General features: G+C 43.9%; 4 protein-coding genes across 5 annotated transcripts; 2 read left to right on the top strand and 2 right to left on the bottom strand.

The window, feature by feature from the left end:
- Nucleotides 1-613: 613 nt before the first annotated feature.
- Nucleotides 614-7,866, bottom strand: slc9a6a (solute carrier family 9 member A6a). Of its 2 annotated transcripts, none has more exons than XM_084683352.1 (16): nucleotides 7,456-7,866; nucleotides 6,805-7,004; nucleotides 6,270-6,347; nucleotides 6,054-6,130; nucleotides 5,831-5,943; nucleotides 5,469-5,574; nucleotides 3,883-4,024; nucleotides 3,370-3,475; nucleotides 3,075-3,163; nucleotides 2,780-2,893; nucleotides 2,445-2,556; nucleotides 2,020-2,173; nucleotides 1,726-1,756; nucleotides 1,495-1,580; nucleotides 1,116-1,221; nucleotides 614-886 (listed from the first exon to the last, which is right to left on the bottom strand). In XM_084683352.1, exons 1-16 carry the CDS (start codon nucleotides 7,739-7,741, stop codon nucleotides 614-616), a joined length of 2,073 nt encoding a protein of 690 aa, XP_084539478.1. In that variant the 5' UTR covers nucleotides 7,742-7,866. The 2 variants fall into 2 exon arrangements, with proteins under 2 accessions (XP_084539478.1, XP_084539473.1); XM_084683347.1 differs by having other exon boundaries at nucleotides 1,495-1,583; nucleotides 7,456-7,865.
- A 347-nt stretch (nucleotides 7,867-8,213) lies between these two features.
- Nucleotides 8,214-9,807, top strand: pfdn6 (prefoldin subunit 6). Its single transcript, XM_084683335.1, has 4 exons — nucleotides 8,214-8,423; nucleotides 8,674-8,744; nucleotides 8,845-8,969; nucleotides 9,483-9,807. Exons 1-4 carry the CDS (start codon nucleotides 8,360-8,362, stop codon nucleotides 9,601-9,603), a joined length of 381 nt encoding a protein of 126 aa, XP_084539461.1. The 5' UTR covers nucleotides 8,214-8,359; the 3' UTR covers nucleotides 9,604-9,807.
- Nucleotides 9,808-9,956: 149 nt separating this feature from the next.
- On the top strand, nucleotides 9,957-19,794 carry LOC146302421 (uncharacterized). The gene is made up of 5 exons (XM_084683315.1): nucleotides 9,957-11,037; nucleotides 17,921-18,070; nucleotides 18,237-18,332; nucleotides 18,438-18,528; nucleotides 18,865-19,794. The coding sequence occupies exons 2-5, from the start codon at nucleotides 18,020-18,022 to the stop codon at nucleotides 19,557-19,559; spliced, it is 933 nt and encodes a 310-aa protein (XP_084539441.1). The 5' UTR covers nucleotides 9,957-11,037; nucleotides 17,921-18,019; the 3' UTR covers nucleotides 19,560-19,794.
- On the bottom strand, nucleotides 13,557-15,274 carry her5 (hairy-related 5). Its single transcript, XM_084683324.1, has 3 exons — nucleotides 15,201-15,274; nucleotides 14,890-14,985; nucleotides 13,557-14,776 (listed from the first exon to the last, which is right to left on the bottom strand). The coding sequence occupies exons 1-3, from the start codon at nucleotides 15,231-15,233 to the stop codon at nucleotides 14,240-14,242; spliced, it is 666 nt and encodes a 221-aa protein (XP_084539450.1). The 5' UTR covers nucleotides 15,234-15,274; the 3' UTR covers nucleotides 13,557-14,239.
- Nucleotides 19,795-21,234: the final 1,440 nt, after the last annotated feature.

Below are 21,234 nucleotides of genomic sequence, written 5' to 3'. Positions count from 1 at the left end.
TGTAACCGAATTCACAGCAACGCGGAACACCAAGGTCGACAAATATCTGTTCACACTGTCACATCTGAGAAGGCAGCAACATTCAGGGTCACACCCAACCACAAAGCTACACACTCCCAAAAACTTTTTTTGCCACCCACAGAGATAAAAAAAGATTCACAACTTAGCATGCATTTGTTTACTTTATACTACACTGTGATATACAGAGACAAATAGGTTTGTCTAGGCTAACTGCTGTACTGTGATTTCAATTTGTAGACTGATGCATGCTGATATATCTTCTCTTATACGGTGATTGCCTTGTGGTATTGTCATAAGCCAAACAAACACATTCACTGTCAACTGGAATGCAAAAACACATAAATAACAGTGTATATGACAGTGATGCCAGACATGGCAAGCCAGCAGGGATGAGGTAGAGACAGTGATTAGCCACTCCAAGAAAGAGGACACACAGTGGAAAGGAACGAGTGAGAAAAGAGTTAAAGAAAGATGAGGCAACGGTACGGAATAAGATGGCGATAAAGAGAGTGACAGAGAGAGAGAGAGATTAAACCCGTCTTTTTCTCTGTCTTGTCAGTGGGCAGTTAGTGGTCGGGGCTGTGGGACCGCCTCACATGTGCAGACGGTGGGGGTCCGTAAAGGGGGGTTCGGAGTCGTCCATGGGCAGGACGAGGCGCGTGCCCCGCATCACCAGCTCGTGATCCCCACACGTCAGCTCCCGGTCCAGCTCCTCCGCGGTCATGGCTGCCGTCATGCCCGCGGGGCCGCCGCTGGTGTGGACGCCGCTGCCGTCCGTGCTCACCGTGATGTCGCCGTAGGTCAGGTTGATGTCGCCGTCCGTCAGGATGAGATCCGAGTCGTCGTCCTTGAGCTGGCCCTCGTTCTGGGGGGGAGAAGGATGAAGTGAGACATTCCACTCAGGTCAAAAACAAGGAGCGAGTTATAAGTCTCCCTCTCTCTCCCCACCCATAAAAACACCTTAAACAGTTCCTTAAACTCAATAATCAGTGCTGTGTACATGTCAGTACATCATCATCATCTCCTATGTGTATGCACAGTACAATGAAGTCATAGGAGGACCATGCAGGCTATCAGTCTCATACGGGGCTGACCTCGTAGGCCTGTGGGCTGGTGAGGCAGCGGGCCAGGGGCCCACAGCAGGCAGGCAGGGTGGTGGTCAGGGGGGGCCCGCTGTGGGTCAGGATGGGCTTCAGGTAGCTGGAGAGGGCTGGAGTCAAGGACTCACCGGCTCACAAGTTTAGAGAGTCGTACAACATGTTGTGTATGTAACTGCTGCACAAGTGCTTGATTTGTTTGACTATCAGTTATATATATATATATATATATATATATATATATACACACACACACACACACACACACACACTATGTGACTCATACATATGAAAAACATTTTTTATCTGCAGTGGGGAACTTTTGGGTAAATTGCACTCTTGCTGTTAAATGCTGGTTAGTACACTAAAAGGATACTTATGGTCAAAGTTGTACCAGATCCTGAACAGCCAGGCGCTTTCATGCTTGGTGCTTCTTCTCTCTGAACCCTCTGAAAGGCTCATCTGCTGACATACAAAAACACACACACACACACGCGCACACACACGCACACACACATACACATGAACACACACTCATAGCTTCAATTACAACACGGCTGGATCTATCATTACACAGTACTCATAACAAACATGTTGCAAAACTTACAGAATTATCTTGGTCTGAGTCCACTCCCACACTGTAAAGACACGGAAAAAGAATACAAAAACTTTGATTAGAATAAACATACATTTACAAAAGAACATACTCATATCTAAAAGGGGTCAGATCTCCTGAACACATCTATCCTGCCCCACTGGCCCCCTAGCCCCACTGGCCCCCTAGCCCCAGCCCCCTGGCCCCAGCCCCCTAGCCCCAGCCCCCTGGCCCCAGCCCCCTGGCCCCAGCCCCCTGGCCCCAGCCCCCTGGCCCCAGCCCCCTGGCCCCAGCCCCCTGGCATACCGTATACGTTGGCAGGAGAGCATCTGGGTGGTTCCCCCCCCGCAGACCCACACAGTGAAGAACACCACCAGCAGGGTGGTGCTGAACATCATCTGCCTGGCATATGTGGCCGTGTCTCGTATGGACAGGGCGAAGGTCATCGCCCCGCGCAACCCTGCACAGGACAGACGTTACGGTCAGACGAGTGTGTGTTTCGCAGTTCACAAAGTCAATGTGTGCATCGGTGTGTCTCATCCATGGTCCATTCAGATAGATAGCATGGATGTTCAGTCACACACAGTCAACCCCAGGCCTCAAAGAAGACGAGAAGGTAAACCACTTACAAGAACAAAACAAAAAGCTCTTAAACACAGATAACAGTGAGAACCCTCATCCACAGAGGAATGTGTGGGCAGCAAAGGCATGTCTGTGGTAACCCATCGTACCAGCAAACATCATCATGTGCTGGAAGTTGGATCTGATCTTGTTGCGTCTCCCCAGATTGAGGAGGAAGGAGAGGGGGTAGATGTTGGCGGCCCTGCCCAGAAACACAGCCAGCTGGAGGGGGAACAGGTCAAGGAAAGGGGCCTGACTGATTGTAACATACCATACTTGATACTCAGACTTACTTTTTAACTTTCCATTAAGTCTGTAGCAAAACAGTTTTTGATAGGATCAATTAAAAGTACAAGTTGGCTTGGAAATGATTCTACACCACAGTCCTGGGTAGACCAAACATCTAGAAACCCTTCAATTTACCCCACAACTTCTGATAGGATACAAAGGCCCCCACGATGAAGGTGGGGTTGAAGACATGGTTCTGGAAGGTGAAGAGTGCCAGGCCCATGTAGGAGAAGATGAAGTTCTCCGCCAGAAAGTTCAACAGTTCAAACAACTACCAGGAACAAAAGCAACAAGTGGACTGATTCAATTCCCCTTAACAACTCCATGGAAATAGTAGCTAGATGGTTGGTTTCAGGTCCACTAATATGCATTGAACAATGATACATAAATAAAATATATATTAATAAATACATTAAAAAGGAAACGTTTTTGGCAGATGTTTGTGGTCTGACCTGTTTGGTTCTGTCCTGGGACTCAGGAGAAAGGTTGTTGAAGGTGTAGTGGGCCTGAGTGATGCCACAGAACAGCACAGCCACCACGCCTGGAGACAGGAAGACACACACACACACACGGTGGTTCAGGTCCTACGAGCTGCACATGAATGTAGCTGTGTATGTGTGTCTGGATCCGTGCATGTGCGCGATGGTTAGCATGTCTAAATACGGCATGTGTCTGTGTGTTACGAGTGTGCTAGAGCTTAAACACAATGTGTGTGTTGGTGTGTGTGTGTGTTGATGAGGACTGCACCTGTGAAGCCGCAGGCCTCTGCCAGCAGGAAGGTGCTCCAGGACATGAGGAAGAAGAGAGCCGTCTCCAGCAGCTGGAAGTCCCTCAGCTTGGTGAACTTGGTGACGTGAGCACGGTTAAGAACAACACAGGACGTCAATCAGCTCTACTACACCGTCCTTCCTGGACCCTACCTACTAAGACAGGTAGGTAAGAGAGACTTAAAATATATTTTATTCTTTGGCTTTCGAGTCAGTTTAGGGTCACTCGTGTTTACTGTAATTTTGATGTTTGTCTCTTGTTTTTATTTATTGTTGTTTTGCCCTATTTGATGATTTTGTACAGCACTTGGTCGGCATTGGCTGTTTTTAAATGTGCTCTATAAATAAAAATGGCTTGACTTGACAGTGGACTTCCTTCAAGGTAATACTAAGAGACTAAAGCTCAATGTGAACATGCTGACTGCACTAGCTGGTGAGATATTCCTGTTTCCAGAAATAGAAAGAAAAATTGGTGACACTCGAGGAAGGATATGAGGGCGGTGACGATGCCTGTGGCCACTCCCAGAGCGAAGGATCCACTGAAGACCCCCAGGAAGACGCCAAAGGACTTGAGCACAGCCGTAACCTCGAAGGTGTGGCTGTTGTCCCCCTGAGGCTGGTACGCTACGATGGATCTGGGACACACACACACACAACATAAATGGTCAATTTATATGACAATGCATTGGCACTGTATTAGCAGGACAATTAGATCAGGCTGGCAACACATGATGAAAACACATAGCTGCTCACATAGATGATGTGTCTGAGTATATTCACATCAGAAATATGATTCAAGTGCAGGTGGCTCCATTAGGGAAAGAACTACTGGTGGGGTTGTCTCTCCCAACTGACAAAGAATATGGAAATACCTGATATGATACTTTACTACTTGTCTAATATTTGAATGTGGGATATGTGAGTGTTGTTAGTTACCATGCACATGGATTACATAAACAGAAGGATATATAGTCTAGACTACACCTAATCTGCCCTGGCATAGGGGAGCATGGTAATTTCCTTTCACTAGAACGGGGGCCGCTGACTAAAGACAATAACATGTATGGCAATTGAGAAACCAAACATGCATGACCAGCTAACGCTTTGAATCCGTTACGTTACATAACTAAGGAATCCCTATGCCTGATTCCAGCTCAATCTATCAAAATGGCTGCGAAGGAAAGCCTTATAGGTCTCCATGTGTAAAATAAGAGAACTAATAGGTGACGCTAAGCTTGTGGATATTTTTTCTAACAGCCTCCCTCTTGTAAAGGAGATTACAAGGCTGGGGCGCTTGGCCTCAAGGCTGGGAGTAGAAGCAGAGACTGAAGCTGAACTAGAGAGGACTGGAGCTGGGAGTCACGGGCAGCAAGAGAGGATCATGCTAGCTGGGGACAGAGACCCCTTCCTCCCGCACGCACACACACATCCCCACTCCTATCACGCGAACAACAAATCACCAGACTTTCACCATCCCCTGTAGCACCATGTCAGACTGTTGGTGCACTTTAAGAAACCCATTTGCCTTTTCACTGGGATCCTATAAGAGACATGTTAGACTGCCTATAGACATATTGCGAGAGTTTGACTCTTCAAATGTATCTTCTTTGATGTTTATAGGGTAAGGTGTCTGGTCATTTGCTGTATCAACTCAAGCCACCGCAAAATGTCCAATCTGAGCTATCACACCCGTTTATGGGCGTGTCCCAAGTGTCCACCACGACCTCTACAGACTGATTGGTTCTTCCAGTGGGGTGTTGTCCCCATGCACTGTGACGACCGTAATAAAATATTATTCTGAAAACAATCACAGAGTTCCAGAGGGAGGAGAGACGAACTGTTAGGGGTCTCACACATTCCACATCACACTGTTAATGTATTACTAAACAATGACTTTTCCATTATCACACAGTCAATACCAAAGACTAATATTGTTTGTGTGTTTTTATGTGTGTCGCTGCATATTACAAACACCACACTATGGACAACAAGGCTTTACAATGAAAGTGTTCAGAAGACAAACGGACAGACGGACGGACGGACGGACGGACAGACAGACGGGTGAGGCTGAGGACTCACGAGGACAGCACCACGGCCACTGCGTCATTGAGAACGCTCTCCCCAAACAGCAGGGCGTACAGATCCACATCCACGTGCAGCTCGTTGAAGATGGCCAGCACAGTGACTGCAGGAACACAGGGCACAGTGGACCTCAGACTAGCACGTAGTAGACAGCGCACCCCCTTTGTGAACGTTAACGCCATTTCTTTTCGGAACACCTCAAGTTTGGAACCGTTTCGGCATGGCAAGAAAGCAGTTCCCCGAGCCCACGGTACCACCACAGGATGCTACACCACCCGATACAGCTGTCTGGATCTCTTACTGGTGACCTGTTTGCCTGTGAAATGACTGTGTGTGCTCCAAAAGGTCACAGCTCCTACCAGGGTCAGTGGCAGAGACGATGGCTCCGAAGAACAGGCAGTCTGTGAAGAAGAAGTCTCCTTTCAGCTGACCCACCTGCTTCATCAGCGTGACACAGCCATACATCAGCAACCTGAGGACAGGCCATATCTCATTACACCTGCTGACAGGCCCCACGGCCCGGCTCAGCCGAGGGGCACACGCACACACAGGCCGGGGTGCGTCGAGCCCATGGACGCTTACCCGATTACGAAGCAAGATATTAGTGTTCCCAGGAAGGCATACGCCAGGATGGAGCCCATGTTCCTGAAGAAGTGTCTCTGAGAGAGAGAGAAAGATCACACATAATATCCATCACTATCTCAAATTTTAATTGGTACTGCAGCATAACCACTGCAAGGTACATCTGTGGTTCGTTGGGGCGGGGGGGGGGGGGGGCTAAAAATTGTAGCCTCTTACCCGTTTTAAGCTGTAGCCAGCATGGAAGATGATAGGGGGCAGCAGAATGTTGAAGAACACCTCTGGATCAAAGGTCACCTGTGTCAGCAGACAGAAACATCATAAAGGCAGCTGATTCAAGCAAACATACCTTTAGAGACATATAAAAAGAAAAACTTGCATGAAAAGTCAGTTCAAGTCAGTTGAGAGTTACTTCAGCATATGCATGCCCTGTCTGGATCAGTAGGCTTTCAGCCCAATCCACAACAATGATTTACAAATCATTGTAATGGCTGACCAAGGACAAAAATGATCATTGTCATAAAAGAGAAGTTTGTTTACTCTGATCAGGTGACCAGCAATTTAGTTCCAAACGAGTGAATGGCACTATGACTAAGAGGTGAACTGACTACATTTGTTTTGCACCCAGTTAGGGTTAGTATAGAACAATAATCTTATGCGTAGACCCTTAGTTATACCAAAACTCAATAACTGTATTAACACACTTTGTTGCCATTGTAATGCCGTCAGTTTGACAGATTGGGTCCCACTGTACCTTGCGCAGCATCTCGTTGTCCTGAACTTCATCCACCTCGTTGGCATTGATCTCTCCCTTCAGGGTGTACTCGTAGTACTTGCCACTGACGTTGATGAGCAGCGTGGCAGGGCTGGCGTTGACGTGGCAACTGAGAGTGACGTTACTGATGTCACGGGGGACGTGGATGCCATAACGCAGGACCACTCCGACCAGCACGCCTGGTGAGAGAGAAACAGAGAAAGTAGAGAAAGATTAGTTTGTGTGTGTGTGTGCGTGGGGGGGTTAATGAGTGTGGATGACAAGCCCACTTTCTGGCTCAGAATCTGTCCCCATTGCAATATGCATTAAAGATGTTTTATTATTGTTTTTTGTGTGTGAGATTTCTGATGCAAAGAGTTATGTAACATCAGAGGCTATGATTTAGGATACAGCTGAGCAATGATCTGAGGTCTCCAAAAACAGTCGGTCAACAACAACACAACAGTATTCCTGGAAAATGACTTCCTGGCAGATCACATTCTTGTCGTACCATTGGTCTAGCGGGCTACAGTTTTACAAAGGACTATGCAACATTTGTTTTTACATTTGACCAGAATAAAACAGCAAACATACAGTGTGACGAGTACAAATGAGATGACATCATCAGTCTCCAGACCGAGTTTCACTCACCGTAGATCATAGCCAGTCCTGTTTCGTGCAAAAACCTGAATCGGCGGTGTTTAAATAACCAGATAGTTAAGATCGTTAGGGTAAGGAGCATGATAAATATCAGCAGGTCTGCGCTATCTTGTCTGTGGCTTTCTTCAGCCTTCTTCTCAGTAACGATGTTTTCCATAGCACTGTCTTCAGCTGTTGCTTTGCAAACACATATGCAGACAGACAAGAAAACTAGACTTAGGAGCCACATTGTCCTCGATGCCCGGCGAGCACTGCTGACATTTAATTTAAAACCCATGTCGGCGCACAGCCTTCGAGATGTAGGCCGTCGTTCAGTGGTCTCTCCGGCAATATTTCATGCAGGCTTGGTGGCAAAGCCGCAGACTATTCGAGAGCAACAGAGCGGTTAAGAAACACACTTCCGGTGGCGTAGTTCGAGTATTTAAATATATAGCACTATATATCGTGCAAACAAACGTAAGCAGCAATGTAAAAAATCCCGAAACACTTTAATCAATAATCGACAAACATTCCAAACCTTACTAAATTCGTTCCAAACGGATTTACTATGCCCAAAATTGGGGATAAAACCAGGAGGATCACACGAATTAATTATAACTAACTATCTAACTTTTAGATCTTGAGTAGAAATTGACATTTTGTAAAAAGAGAGATATATATGACACTCATAAATGTTGTTGATGTATTCTTCAGAAGTTTCAGACGATATCACCGTTCATCAAATTTTGAGGGTTGCTGGATGACTCGGAAGTAATTCCGTCCATGTAATTTAACGCTTCATAGAGTGAGCTAACGCGCTAAGTTAGCAACTGCTTAATCTAAATCATATTTGTATAACTTTGCCTTGGTTTTGGACATATACGTTACTGGAAAAGTCTTTTAACACCAAGTGGACATGGCAGAGGCAATCCAGAAAAAATTACAGTCGGAGCTAGAAAAATACCAGCAGATGCAAAAAGGTAGCAAGCTACTGGATGGTTAGCTAACAAGCTGCCCAGACCAGTGCATGGTCCTCATGCTGTGGATTCTGCTAGCGAGCTAACCAACGCCCAGCTGATTCAGCAGAGTAATTGATAGCAAGATAGCTAGCATGTTAATGATCCAACTAGTTGTATGAACAATGCTGAAACGATGTCAAAATAACCTTTGCATGTCTAGAACACAAGCATGCATTGTTGCTAACCCTAATCTACGGTTCCTTCTATTCAGATGTCAGTAAGAGCATGTCTGCCAGACAGAAGCTGGAGGCTCAGCTGACAGAAAACAATATTGTGAAAGAGGTGAGAGCACAATATTATTATGTGGGTAGTAGATGCATTTGTCATGTGTACATTATTCTGCATATCCATTAATCCTTCACTGATGCTTTACACTTTTAAGGAGTTGGATATGTTGGACAACCAGAACACAGTTTACAAGTTAATTGGCCCAGTTTTAGTAAAGCAAGACTTGGATGAAGCCAAAGCAACAGTGGCAAAGAGACTAGAGTACATCAATGGAGAAATGTAAGTTCTGAAAATACATATATATGTAATATTCTGCTGATGTTGCAAAGAGGATTGGGAACAATGCCTGTTTTTGTAACACAAGACTTGTCTGTAAAACCCCTGATGTTTCTCCACGATTTTTCAAATTCTCCCTCAGATAATTGGGTATGTTTGGGTCTCATTTGACACTGAGCATTAAAATTTGTGCCTTACAATATTTTTGAAGACATAGTGATTAATCTACTTTGAGCCAAACAAATTGCACTTAAATGAAAAGTCCAGTGTAAGGCAGAGGGAGTCAGATGGCTGGGCGGTGAGGGAGTCGGGCTAGTTATCAGAAGGTTGCCGGATTGATTCCTCGCAATGCCAAATGATGTTGTGTCCTTGGGCAAGGCACTTCACCCTACTTGCCTTGGGGAGAATGTCACTGTACTAACTGTAAGTCGCTCTGGATAAGAGCGTCTGCTAAATGACTAGATGTAAATGTAAGATCCCACCCCGGTTGCCATCTCACTGAACTTTTGTTTATAGTCAAAGGTATGAGACACTGCTGAAGGAGATGGAGAAGAAGTCTGATCAGCACCGGGAGGTCCTGTCCAGTCTGCAGCAGGAGTACCAGAGAGCCCAGGGTCGAGCTGTGGGGAAAGTCTGAGCTATAAGTAGAACGGATGGACATACACACACACACCTTAAATGCTCTTAAGAACAGAAAAGAAGTCCAGTGTAAGGAAGAGCTTGTCTTGCACCCTGTGGTATCACCAGAGATTGGTTTTGTTTTCATTGTAATTCAGCAGTTGTTGGTGTTAGTGAGGCTTTCCAAGTGCTGTCATTAAAAATAAAGTGTTTTTTTTTTTCATTTTATGATCAACATTTTTGTCATTAGAATAGCCTATTTGTGGAAACAACTTGTCAGTGAGTAGGCCTATACATGTTCATAGTTATACTTGTAATGACAGAATTATTACTCTAGTGGGTATAAGCATTGTCCGAACTACATATCTTCAATTTAGGCTTGCAGGAACATAGTACGATCCAGTAATGTGTATGTGCAATGTGGCTGCATTACACAGCACGGCGCTGAAAATATATGCCTAAGAGGAGTTTAATTGTGCAAATATGTTTCTTCAATGCAGAGGCGCTTCGGTCCTGAAGAATGGTCTGACGCCCCATGGTTTTCTTGAACGTATGGTGGGGAGCGGTAGTGGAGCGAAACATTTGCTTTAATTACAGGGGCAGGCAAGCGGTCCATGCGACCAGATGTTTACCAGAAGAATCTCATTCAGACCTCCACTCCTTAATTCAGGTTGCACTAGTGTCTTGGTATTGCGCACAAGCAGTAGGGCGTGTCCCCGCCTAAAAGCACGCACCCCCGCAGCTCCGGTCACTATTCGTATGGCAATGTAAAGTTGACAGAGCACAGCGGTGCACCGCTTTGTCAACCGTCTAACACAATTAATATCCAGTGTAGATAAGCCATTCCCCCTCCATTGCCCTCCTGCAGAGGATTTAAACAAAATGAATAATGAGCGTGGAAAGCATGCGTTGCAAATTGTAAGAATTGAGATAATGCAAACGAATAGCCTATTTATTTCACCCACAATAATTCAATGTATAACCCATTCGTAACGAGTAACCGAGACTATAGGCTCGCCGTCCCCAAAAAGGAAAACGTTAGTGTGGTCTACACCTTGTTAGGATGAAGATAACCTGCATACATCTTTTATCTTTTGCACTATTCATCCCTCTTAAACACCATTGTTTTGGGATTTTATATTCTAGCGAGGAAAAACTATATGACTATAGGACCTGTCATGAGATTAAGAAAATGTCAAAATTTAGATATAACACAGATTTATTTGTTTTCTTTGATCATCAATGCGTCATAATGTCATTATTCATTACAAACCAAGACAATTTATATGAGTTGGAATCTGAAATTATACGAAATTCGTTCAAATGAAGTGCTTTGTCTATTTACAATATGCAGTCCTATCTCAATATTAACAGAAATCGTTTGGTCAGGGCCATGGTCTCCACACCGGGTTGATTTGTGTGGAGGAAGAAGACTGGCGGTGATCTACAGTTGGTATGTGTGGACTCTTGAGCTTGTGCCCTGTCGACTGTCCTCCGTGCTGGGGAGTGAGTGCATCCCTACGCGCAGCATAGAAATGATGCACCGACGGCCCTGGGGGCTCGTGTGAGTTTAGGCTGGGGACTGAGGCTCTGTAGCTGGAGAGCTGATGAGAGAGCGCTGTGGATGTGGTCTTGTCTGCCCTCGGCTGCATCCTTTCCGTCCGCAGGAACTCAGCAGCCTTGTGCAGGCAAGCGGAGAAACCACCCTGGAAGTGTCCTCTCTCTCGCTCTGCTCTCTCACTGACTTTCATTTTAATAAACTGGACTGCATACTCCAGAATCTCGGCTTTCTCCAGTCGGCTGCAGAATAATCCCTGAAGAACAAAAATAACTTCAGTGGGGAATGGCAATTTTTGGAATGACAAACTTTTACATTTCATGGGGAACGGATATTTGGGTACTATAAAGTATAGGCTATTTACCGTGAGATGTCTCTCCTTTATGAGTATAGTTCTCAGATTATCCAGACTCCTGTTCATTCTTTCTCTGCGATGTCTCTCGATTTGTGGTTTAAGATTCTGCAAATAAGTATGAGCTAGAGTTAATATTGTGAGATAAAGGCTAGACCTAACGGCAATCCAACCTAGATGTATTTGAAATACAATACCACATAAACGACTGCGAACTTTGATCTTACCTTTTTAGCTGTATGTTTGATGGCATTTCGAGTGTCTTCAGCCGGTTTCATTTTTCTCCAACTCCAGGTAGGCTTTTTAACCGTATGTAGGCTAGTTGCAGTTGAATCCTTGTGTGAGCGTTTACAGCATCGGGTCATGAGGTCAATAGGTGTACTGGTCACGCCCGTTTATGCTCCACCTCCACTGACTTTGACGTTCTTTTGTCTTGGTTCCGATGATTAGGCTATGAAGGGAGTTGCATTTTTTATTCTTAACCAAGGCACACATATTTTTTAGCACATATGCTACTGGCTACAGAAATATTAATTGTTTTTATAAAACAAAAATTATAAAGCCTACATAGCCTAACCTATATGTTTACCATATTGACATTTTCAGTGTACCGACATCAGTTCAGCAGTCGAAAGAATGCGAGATGCAAATTGTTCTTTATTCTTGTGGTCCTTTGGCTCGCACCGTGGGGGTCTGCTAAGGTGTCAAGCATCTGTGTTCAGCGCACGAGCCATTCCCAGAGCACTCATCGACTCTTGGGTTCAAACACCTCACCTGGAGTGTACTAACACGCGACAAGCGGACAATGGTGGAACGTTATAGTTCGCCGTTTCCAACATTATTGCAGACAAACCAACTGAAGTTTCAAACTTTTGTAATATTTGCTATGTATCATTAGACCAGAACTGAAGTATGACGATATCATAGGTAGTTTACTTGCGAAAGTGCTTTCTGATATAACAAAAAAATCTGTGCAAAACTGTTTCGTGAAAACCAACAAAAGCCAAAAAGGTAACAGCAAAGTTAGCTAATCTTGTTACACTTTGTCAGTCGTGCGCCTTGACCAATTTGACACCCATAAGTAGACACTTCCGTGGTAGACAATTGTAGTATAAAACGTGCCCCTCTCCCTATTTAATCTATTCACTACGAAAGAGTTTTAGTGACGGATTATACAATAATGCCGTCTAATCTCTTTTGAGACACATTCACATCAAATGGATCCCTAATCTTACTTCGATTTGAACCTGTTTAGCCTACTATGCGTTGGGTGAAAAGTTTCAGACAAAGACTCGTCTCGACCAGAGCACACAGCAGCTACATTTTAAACTACCCCTCCTTTGATGTATGTTTCCATAGACACAAGGGAGATCACATTGTTTGGCAACAGACTTTAGGGGATCATTTTCCTGCAATGTGATATAACATATAGTAGCCTAAATAAATTCATTTTACATTATAAAGTATCAGTTTTATTCGTCGTAGTTATACAAAGAGCCTCTTACTTTCTCAAGATACCGTTTGCATTTCAACGGGTCCCTTATTATAATTCACTGATGAACCACATTATTCTGTATGTGAGATACTCAGGGTTTGTATGGATCACTTCCTGACAGATGTTACAATATAACTATGGGATCATTAAATGTACGTATTTAAATCGGCATGGGCATGTGTGACGTGAGAAGCCAGATTAGAATCAATTTATTTTTAAATTAGACCGCAAGATTGAAGAGGATGAGTTGTTTGAAATGGGTGAATACTTGTGCAAAACTCTGTAGCTGTCGGTACTTTGAAAGTCTTTAAATTGTGTCCCTGCATAGACATTGGTGATGGATAGGCTGTGAATGATCCTTGATGTGTCTTATCGCACATGAAAAACGACGGTACCTATCAGAACTGGTATTGGTCTTTCCTATCTGCATCTCAATGTGTTTCCCTTGTGTTACCTTATGGCTTCCCATCCAAGGTATGAGTATGTGGTAACTGTCTAGTTGTTGCTTTGCTCTCCAGAAAACTGAAAAGTGTTCTCAACTCTGAACTACAAGCCATTCACGCTAAATTTAGAGTAGGCGTCACTAGTGATTCAGGAAGTGGTGCAGACAAATTTCACACAAAGCAGAAGTCATTCAAATATGAAGTCCAGTTCTTTTTAATATAAAAATAAAGATGACCATGTACCATGTTTAACATAAACAGGATGTAAACGCTTTTCATTTTGACGAAACACTGGATCCTCAATGTCACACCATCATACAAAATAAGAATGTCTTTCCACAAGAAAATGAAAACCCCAAATGAACCAGGTGTGTGCACAACAGTTATGTAACAGTAAAAAAAATCAACAGTATCATAGCACACCCCGACAGCAGGACACACACACAAAAGCCATTTAAAAACAAGGTACAAAAAAGTGGTCTTTTGCCTCAAAAAGTATACAGATGTGTAAAAGACAGTTTCTGAGAACCAAAAACTGAGTGGAAATATGTCTATTTCCTACAAAATCACAACATGATCAATGCATTGCCAAAAAGATACTGTACAACAAATAAGGTATAGAATTTGACCTATACCGTGGTCAGGACCTCAGTTATCCCAATATTTCCACCACCACACCACTTGCCACCTATCATTCACTCCCCATTCTTGCAGAGCTTGATTGCAAATGTGTCAGCCATTTCAAACTCACTCTCTGGTGTCAAATAACTGCAAACTGAACTTATGGTTGAGAGAGGCTGTCTGTCATTACTGAGGCCAAGGCCTCCACACAGAGTCACTGAGCTCTGTGTGTTCTGTAGAGGGACTCTGTCTGTTGCTGGGGTTGTGGCTGAGACCAGTCTTCTGGGTTGGCCAGCACAGACCTGGGGCTTTGTTTTGGCTGTGTTGAAACACCTGACTGTGGGGAGAGGGCTGGTGCTGGAACGAATGGTGCCCGGTTTTGACTTCAGGGTCTTGGCTGGAAGTAATGGCAGCAGATTGGCAAAACTGCACATGAGTTGGAGGAATTGCGAGACCCACTGCCTGAGAAACAGAGGTGTCTGTATCAGTGGTCTCTTCTAGTTCCTGGCTCTTGGTGTTGATGAAGTGGCTGACTCTCAGGAGGCATGACCTCATGCCCTCTTGGTAGTTCTTGCTGCGCTTGCATGGGGACTCCCCTACACCCTCCGTGGAGAGAGCCCTCTTCATTGGCGGATTTGTATGTTCTCCCTCATGCTCAGTCCTCAAAAACTCAACCACACTCTCCAGAATTTCTGCTTTTTCGACCTTTGGGTTGCTAAGCCTCTAAAAAACAATAAAATACACAAATGTTAAAAATATAAATTTCAGTGACATGCCGTAACTACACAGGCTAAATAATTTGGCACATTAAAATGGAGGCATGACTTTACACCTACCTCGTTACGTGTGTTCTCCAACAACAAACGGCGTAAAGTTTCCAAACTGTGGTTGATACGTTCTCTCCGACGTTTCTCCATGAGTGGTTTGGGGACCTTGGTAGAAATAATATTTGTTAAATGTTGCCAGTTAGGGTTAGGGTTAGCACCACCATAATCAGACACATTGCACATCATATGTGTTTCAATGATGATGCCATTGAATATTGAATCACACACTTGAACATATTATAGCCTATAAAGTGCCTAAATGTTCACCAAGAGTTACCCAATAATCCAGAAAAAAATAGCTTATTTATTTGTATTCTTACCCTTCGTTTTGATCTTGGTAAAGCAGTTTCCATCGTGTTGGCAGTGAAATGTAGCCTGTATCATCAGACTTCGCTTGTCGCAGTTAAATAGTTTACTTACCACGCCCCTTTGTCAATTTTTGGAGAACAGGGAGGTTACATGTTATCACTCGTACAAGATGACGTAGACTCGAATGAAGATACTCTATTTGCTTTATTCAAGAAACATGTAGTAGCCTAAGCATTATTGCGCAATTTCACACAGGGGCCCTGAATGTCCATCCAGCGCACATCTTCGTAGCTGATGGTGTAATTGTCCACTTAGAGAGCACTTCTCAGATGAGCAAACTACACAGGCTTTCTCAAATGTCCCATTCAGAATCCAGTAGAGTCGAAATAGCTCGTTTACAATGGATAGACAAGAACAAAGAGACAGGCCCATACTCAACAAAACATCGACGATAGGAAAAAGGCAATTTATTGAGTAATGTGTGTTTGACACCAAGACAGACTCTTTGGTCTAGTCAGATATACGTTGCACACACGAGCTGTTTATAATTGTATACATGTGTTTTACACGTTTTGATGTGTGCCTGATTTTTATATTTTTTAGACATTATTAAAAGTTGACATAAACTCTGTGAACCCATGTTCCCACAACTCGTTTCTCGCCTTGGTCAAAGTGAGCCATTGCTTACTCACGCCTCGCGCTCTCGCACCCACAAGAAAACAGCTTTCATAGGGGGGGGGCTGAACCAAGTGTAACCCTGGGAATACCAATGTAAACCCATTAATACATTTACATTAATCCTACCTTTGGTCGAACAAAACAATTCAGTAAACCCATATAGTTTTCCCTTTGGAAATATTTTTTGGGGTACATGAATGTGGTCTTTCTTTCCTTATTCTTTTCTATCTTATTTTTTTCTATTACCCCATAGAAATACCCCATGAATCTGACTCAATTTTTCTCAATAGCTTTCCCAACAATGAATTTATGACCCGATCCCTTAATAGGCTAAAGTCAATGTGGAGATAACACTGGGATGATCGGATCAAGGACATCCCGTAGAGATTAGCCGGACTTTAGGAAGCAATGATGGTAACGTTTAACAAAAACGAGAGGCCTGCCACCAGTCGGATAAGTCACTGGTGAATGCTCCAAGGAATCATGGATGAAAACGCACACCGCGCATCTGAGCTCATGTGGAATTAACATACGCAGGTATTTTAGTTTGTAATTCATACTTGTGACGGAATAGGATAAAAGATCATGCACTGTTTTACTTCGTTCATCTGTGCATGCGCACGTGTGATCTTTGTGTGTGTTTAAAAACATAGTACAATTGTGGCAGTCCATACAGTCTAAATATATTTTTAATGAATTAATCGTTTGTGCTTAATGGTCTTTTTGCAACACATAGGCCGACATGAAACGGTTATCTTTAAGGGAACACAGCGTTTTGATGTTGATGGGTTATCGCTGGTGCACAAACATCACCTTTGAATCCTCTTAATCCTTGCGCGCATGGTGGGTTTCTTTATTGGATGGGATTTACCCAGGGGTCTGTGTGGCCAAAGCCAGATGCCACTAATTGCCTTCATTCATGGCGCAGGCATGCGCTTTATGTATATCAATGGGACTCATTTGTGGGGCGGGAACGTAAACTTACAATTCCAATCTTAGGCTTTTGCAAATACTACCCACGGTTACACGAAATGAAATCAAGAATGACTTCACTTGTTACACAGAAATGTGTACGTGTTTGAATCTTATATATCAATTTGATCTGATCCTCATCAGTCATAATCGAATATGTGGAACTCACCTATAGCACAATAACATATATGCTTATAACATATAAGCTCCTATAGGAGCTCCTATAGGAGCTGAAACTTAAAACATCCCGTTTTATCTTGAAACAGCAGAGGTGCACGCTTAGCACGTGTGAATGTGTTATCTTAACACCCCATTAGACCCAAGCATGCACCAAAGAGACCTCCTATCCACGTCCTACCCAAAACTGACTCAAAATTTAATGTAGCCAATTTCGATTCCGATTGTATCCACGGAGAGTAGCCTAATTTATAAACATACTGCCTAATCTTTGATCGGTAAATCAATCTGAGTATGCAACATAAATGTTAAATCTGTCGCTTCGGTTATATAACGAAAGGTGATGGAGTTGTCGTTTGGCCTTTTTCAACACTCAATGCAAAGTGCCAGTATCTCACACATCACAAAAGTAGTGGTTTGTCACTTAATCAGTTTTCCAATGAGAATTTGTTCCCCTTAGACTCCGTTTTGGTGTCAATTTCTGAGATATATGTAAAGCCAAACTAACATTTGGAAAGCATGTAATCACCAATTCGTTCCATAGGAGAGGGAATATTGATGAAAGAATAAGAAAATGTAACCCCAATGTTACACATTCGATTATGCTTTATTTCTAAGACATACAGAAGTGTGTGCTAGGATGTAAATTTAATCGGTTATACCAATTAAATGCAGGACTCATAAAATCCATCCATTTCGTCATATTAGTATTTTCGAACTAAATAACTTTATAAGAGGATATTACTCCTCTTATTTTAAAATAAAAGACACTTGTAAACACAAATAAATACATTGACAATCTTAACACCCAATTTAATTGTAAAAAGTTAGTGGATACATTTTTGCAGCACTAAAGGCCGACGTCACTGTAACCTCCATTGCTCCTCTAATCGCTGTTTTCCAGCCTATATAAGAGCTACAGCAGCACCCTTCACTTCTCACGAAGAACTTCGATCCCAATGAGAATTGAACAACTTTATGTTATTTGGAAATCTACGCCAGGATGAGAAAATGTGTACGAACTCCAAACACGAATAACATCAAAGGTTTCAGGGTAAGGACAGAGCGATTCGTTGTTATCTATGCACTTGTAGAATATACATGTTTAGCCTACAAGGCGTATTATAATGCACACAATTTGGGATGAATTCAGCAGGCCTATGTGATCAACACGGTTTTTATAAGCAATTAAAATATGTATTTTCCTTCCTGTTCTGCAGTTATTAAAACCAGCGGTTGAAAAGAAAAGACGTGACCGAATAAATCGAAGTTTATCCGATCTGAGATTTTCTTTGCTAAATCACACGTCTGATGTTGTGAGTATTTTTATCTATCTATATTTATCCGTCTATCAGTGGTAATAACGTTGGATAACTGTTTTTGATTAAACCTGCTCAATTTACTTCTTCTTTATCACACAGCGGTTGCAAAACCCCAAACTCGAAAAAGCAGATATTTTGGATTTGACTGTGGAGTATTTACAAAAGAAGACATATAGGGAATTAAGAAAAAGTAAGATTCCTCCACCTCTTCCGTTGTGATGCTATGACAACACCATGTAGCATACCTAGAGGGTATATGTTGTAGTCTTATAATTTGATCAGATTTTATTTTCTCATATACCAAATCTCAGTCTAATTTTTTCCAATTCTCTCTCTCTCTCTCTCTCTCTCTCTCTCTCTCTCTCTCTCTCTCTCTCTCTCTCTCTCTCTCTCTCTCTCTCTCTCTCTCTCTCCTCCCTCCCTCCCTCCCTCCCTCCCTCCCTCCCTCCCTCCCTCCCTCCCTCCCTCCCTCCCTCCCTCCCTCCCTCCCTCCCTCCCTCCCTCCCTCCCTCCCTCCCTCCCGCAGTGTCACACATTCAGCTTCCCTATGATGTCAGCCAGGCAGGCCCTGTTCAGTACTCAGACCCCAGACCCTCTGTCCTTCCAATCCTCTACTCTGCAGGCTTCCAGCAGTGTTTCACCCAGCTGGTTGGTTTTATGAGGACAGCCACCCCTACAGAGAGAGACGGTGTCCTTCAGGGGCAAACTAGCTGCATGGAAAAACAGTATTCAGACACTTTCAGTCCATGGCAGTCACAGTTTTTTGAAAACACAGACTTACACCACCCACGACTAAATGGGAAGCCAGACACACAGCCAATAAAGGAAATGGTTGGCCCTTCAAAACAGGAAGCTGTGAAATTAGCCCCACCCCCTTATCATTCTTTCTCTCAACCTGATCGCCATACTTACCCATCATCACCCGACTACCTCTCCCCACCCCTGTCTCCATGCCTTGCCTGCTCTTCTTCAGCCTTCAATACTTCTTCAGTTCCCTCGCTTTCCTGTCACTTCCTCCCCCCTCCCCCCCGCCTGTCACCCTTCTCCTCCACCCTGTTGTGCTCTTGCTCCTTGGCTGCATTTTTGCATCCTTCACCCACACTGCCTCTCCTGAGCCCTCCTAACCTCCACCTCCCCTCCCTCACCTCTCAAAGGTCCTCTCCATCCAGGCAAGACTTGCTCAACAACTTTACCCAGTTCATGTGGAGACCCTGGTTTTGAAGCAAATTGTGGTTGTGACAAAAGGACAATGCCACAATAAATCTGAACCAGGGTTCCAAACTAACTCAAAAGGCTTGCTTCTTATTCACTGGAGGAGAGTGTCCCCTAGTGGATATTAATTGTCTAGCAGGCATGTGATGTCACTTATTTGTTAATACTGTAGTGTAATGTATATACCAATACATAGATCTATAAATGATTTGTCTTGTAAATTCTATATGTAATAAAATCAATCTTGTCTGGATAAAATCAATATGTCTGTATTTGTATATTTGTGGTGATAAATTATGTCAGTGTACTCTTTATAGATATTGAGATAATCAGGAACAGTATTTTTTAACAGTTACTTCTACTAGGTGGAACAACATTAATTTCAAGAACATAATCTCTCCCAATGTGGAGGTTGCGTTTCTTCAACTATTTGCCAGAAGAGGGCATCATCAGCATGCTGCTGGCAGTGGGTTCTCTCCATCTGTAGTTGACCCTCTTACAATACATCAGGATAATAAGAAGCACTGTTAGTCACGTTAAATGGAGCAACTCATTATTTCTGGCTATTACAACACGCCATCAATAAGATGTAAAACTCCTAAATCAAGACTCTGTCTCTCTCTCTCTCTCTCTCTCTCTCTCTCTCTCTCTCTCTCTCTCTCTCTCTCTCTCTCTCTCTCTCGCTCTCTCTCGCTCTCTCTCGCTCTCTCTCTCTCTCTCTCTCTCTCTCTCTCTCTTTCCCTCCCTTTCTTGTTCGTTCTACCCTTCGTTCTCTGTCTCCCAGCCTCAGATAACTGCTCAGCTCATTCTTTATCTGCTGTTCTAATCTCTATTTCAATACCTGAAAATTATCTGTGCAGGGTACTGAAGGATTGGGCTGGAGAAAAACAGAATTTGTGACATGATAGAACATGTCTTTGGATAATGGTTATTTTTTTTGCCTGTTCTCTCCATCCCTCACTCACTTGCTCTCTCCTCCTCCTCCTCCTCCTCCTCCTCCTCCTCCTCCTCCTCCTCCTCCTCCTCCTCCTCCTCCTCCTCCTCCTCCTCCTCCTCCCCCTCCCCCTCCTCCTCCTCCTCCTCCTCCTCCTCCTCCTCCTCCTCCTCCTCCTCCTCCTCCTCCTCCTCCTCCTCCTCCTCCTCCCCTTCACAGTGAAGAAGGTTTCTCTGTACCAGTGCCATTAGCTATAAGGTGGCCATTGTTCATTGTCAGAAAAATGAGAGGGCAGGCGTAACAGGGGAGTTAGATTCTCCACACTATCTTTCTCCACGTTTTGATCCTTCTGAAAAGGGACCCATAAGAGAAGAGAGTGGGGCACTCACAGGCTGTACACGGGACATGTAGCGGCATTTGCTCATAATTAAAAGGGAAAAAGATCACCTCATGGAATGACCTGACAATGGTCGAAATCCCTCAGGCATTTGCTCGGGGTGGGGAGGAGGGGGAGGAGTGGGGGTGGGGTGATGCTGATTAGGGCTGATCCTGTTACCCTCTGTAATCATCGTTTTGTTCACCATGACTGCGCCCTATGCATTCCTGATTTGGCCCAGAACGTGCGGGGGGGGGGGTGGGGGGGGGGGAACACACACAGGAAGATCTTGTGTGGAGATGTCATGTTTTGGTCATGCTTTATCAGGTGCAGACACACAGTATGTATCCTACATTTGTGCTGGCACATTTCTG

Source organism: Hypomesus nipponensis, chromosome 1, assembly GCF_054491055.1.
Source record: "Hypomesus nipponensis isolate SF chromosome 1, ASM5449105v1, whole genome shotgun sequence".
NCBI classification, from domain to species: domain Eukaryota; kingdom Metazoa; phylum Chordata; class Actinopteri; order Osmeriformes; family Osmeridae; genus Hypomesus; species Hypomesus nipponensis.
The sequence above is the reverse complement of the archived record's forward strand: the minus strand, read 5'-3'. Positions and strand labels throughout refer to the sequence as shown.

Bases quoted from the DNA above. Each gene is read 5' to 3' on its own strand.
- her5 (XM_084683324.1), bottom strand. From the start codon at position 15,233: ATGGAAACTGCTTTACCAAGATCAAAACGAAGG. The intron at 14,986-15,200 runs GTAAGAATACAA...ATTTCTACCAAG, and splicing joins TACCAAGATCAAAACGAAGG to GTCCCCAAACCACTCATGGA. The intron at 14,777-14,889 runs GTAGGTGTAAAG...ATTGTTTTTTAG, and splicing joins TGGAGAACACACGTAACGAG to AGGCTTAGCAACCCAAAGGT.
- pfdn6 (XM_084683335.1), top strand. From the start codon at position 8,360: ATGGCAGAGGCAATCCAGAAAAAATTACAGTCGGAGCTAGAAAAATAC. The intron at 8,745-8,844 runs GTGAGAGCACAA...TACACTTTTAAG, and splicing joins AAAACAATATTGTGAAAGAG to GAGTTGGATATGTTGGACAA. The intron at 8,970-9,482 runs GTAAGTTCTGAA...TTTTGTTTATAG, and splicing joins GAGTACATCAATGGAGAAAT to TCAAAGGTATGAGACACTGC.
- slc9a6a (XM_084683347.1), bottom strand. From the start codon at position 7,741: ATGGGTTTTAAATTAAATGTCAGCAGTGCTCGCCGGGCATCGAGGACA. The intron at 7,005-7,455 runs GTGAGTGAAACT...CTCTCTCACCAG, and splicing joins AGGACTGGCTATGATCTACG to GCGTGCTGGTCGGAGTGGTC. The intron at 6,348-6,804 runs GTACAGTGGGAC...CTGCTGACACAG, and splicing joins ACAACGAGATGCTGCGCAAG to GTGACCTTTGATCCAGAGGT.
- LOC146302421 (XM_084683315.1), top strand. From the start codon at position 18,020: ATGAGAAAATGTGTACGAACTCCAAACACGAATAACATCAAAGGTTTC. The intron at 18,333-18,437 runs GTGAGTATTTTT...TTTATCACACAG, and splicing joins TAAATCACACGTCTGATGTT to CGGTTGCAAAACCCCAAACT. The intron at 18,529-18,864 runs GTAAGATTCCTC...TCCCTCCCGCAG, and splicing joins ATATAGGGAATTAAGAAAAA to TGTCACACATTCAGCTTCCC.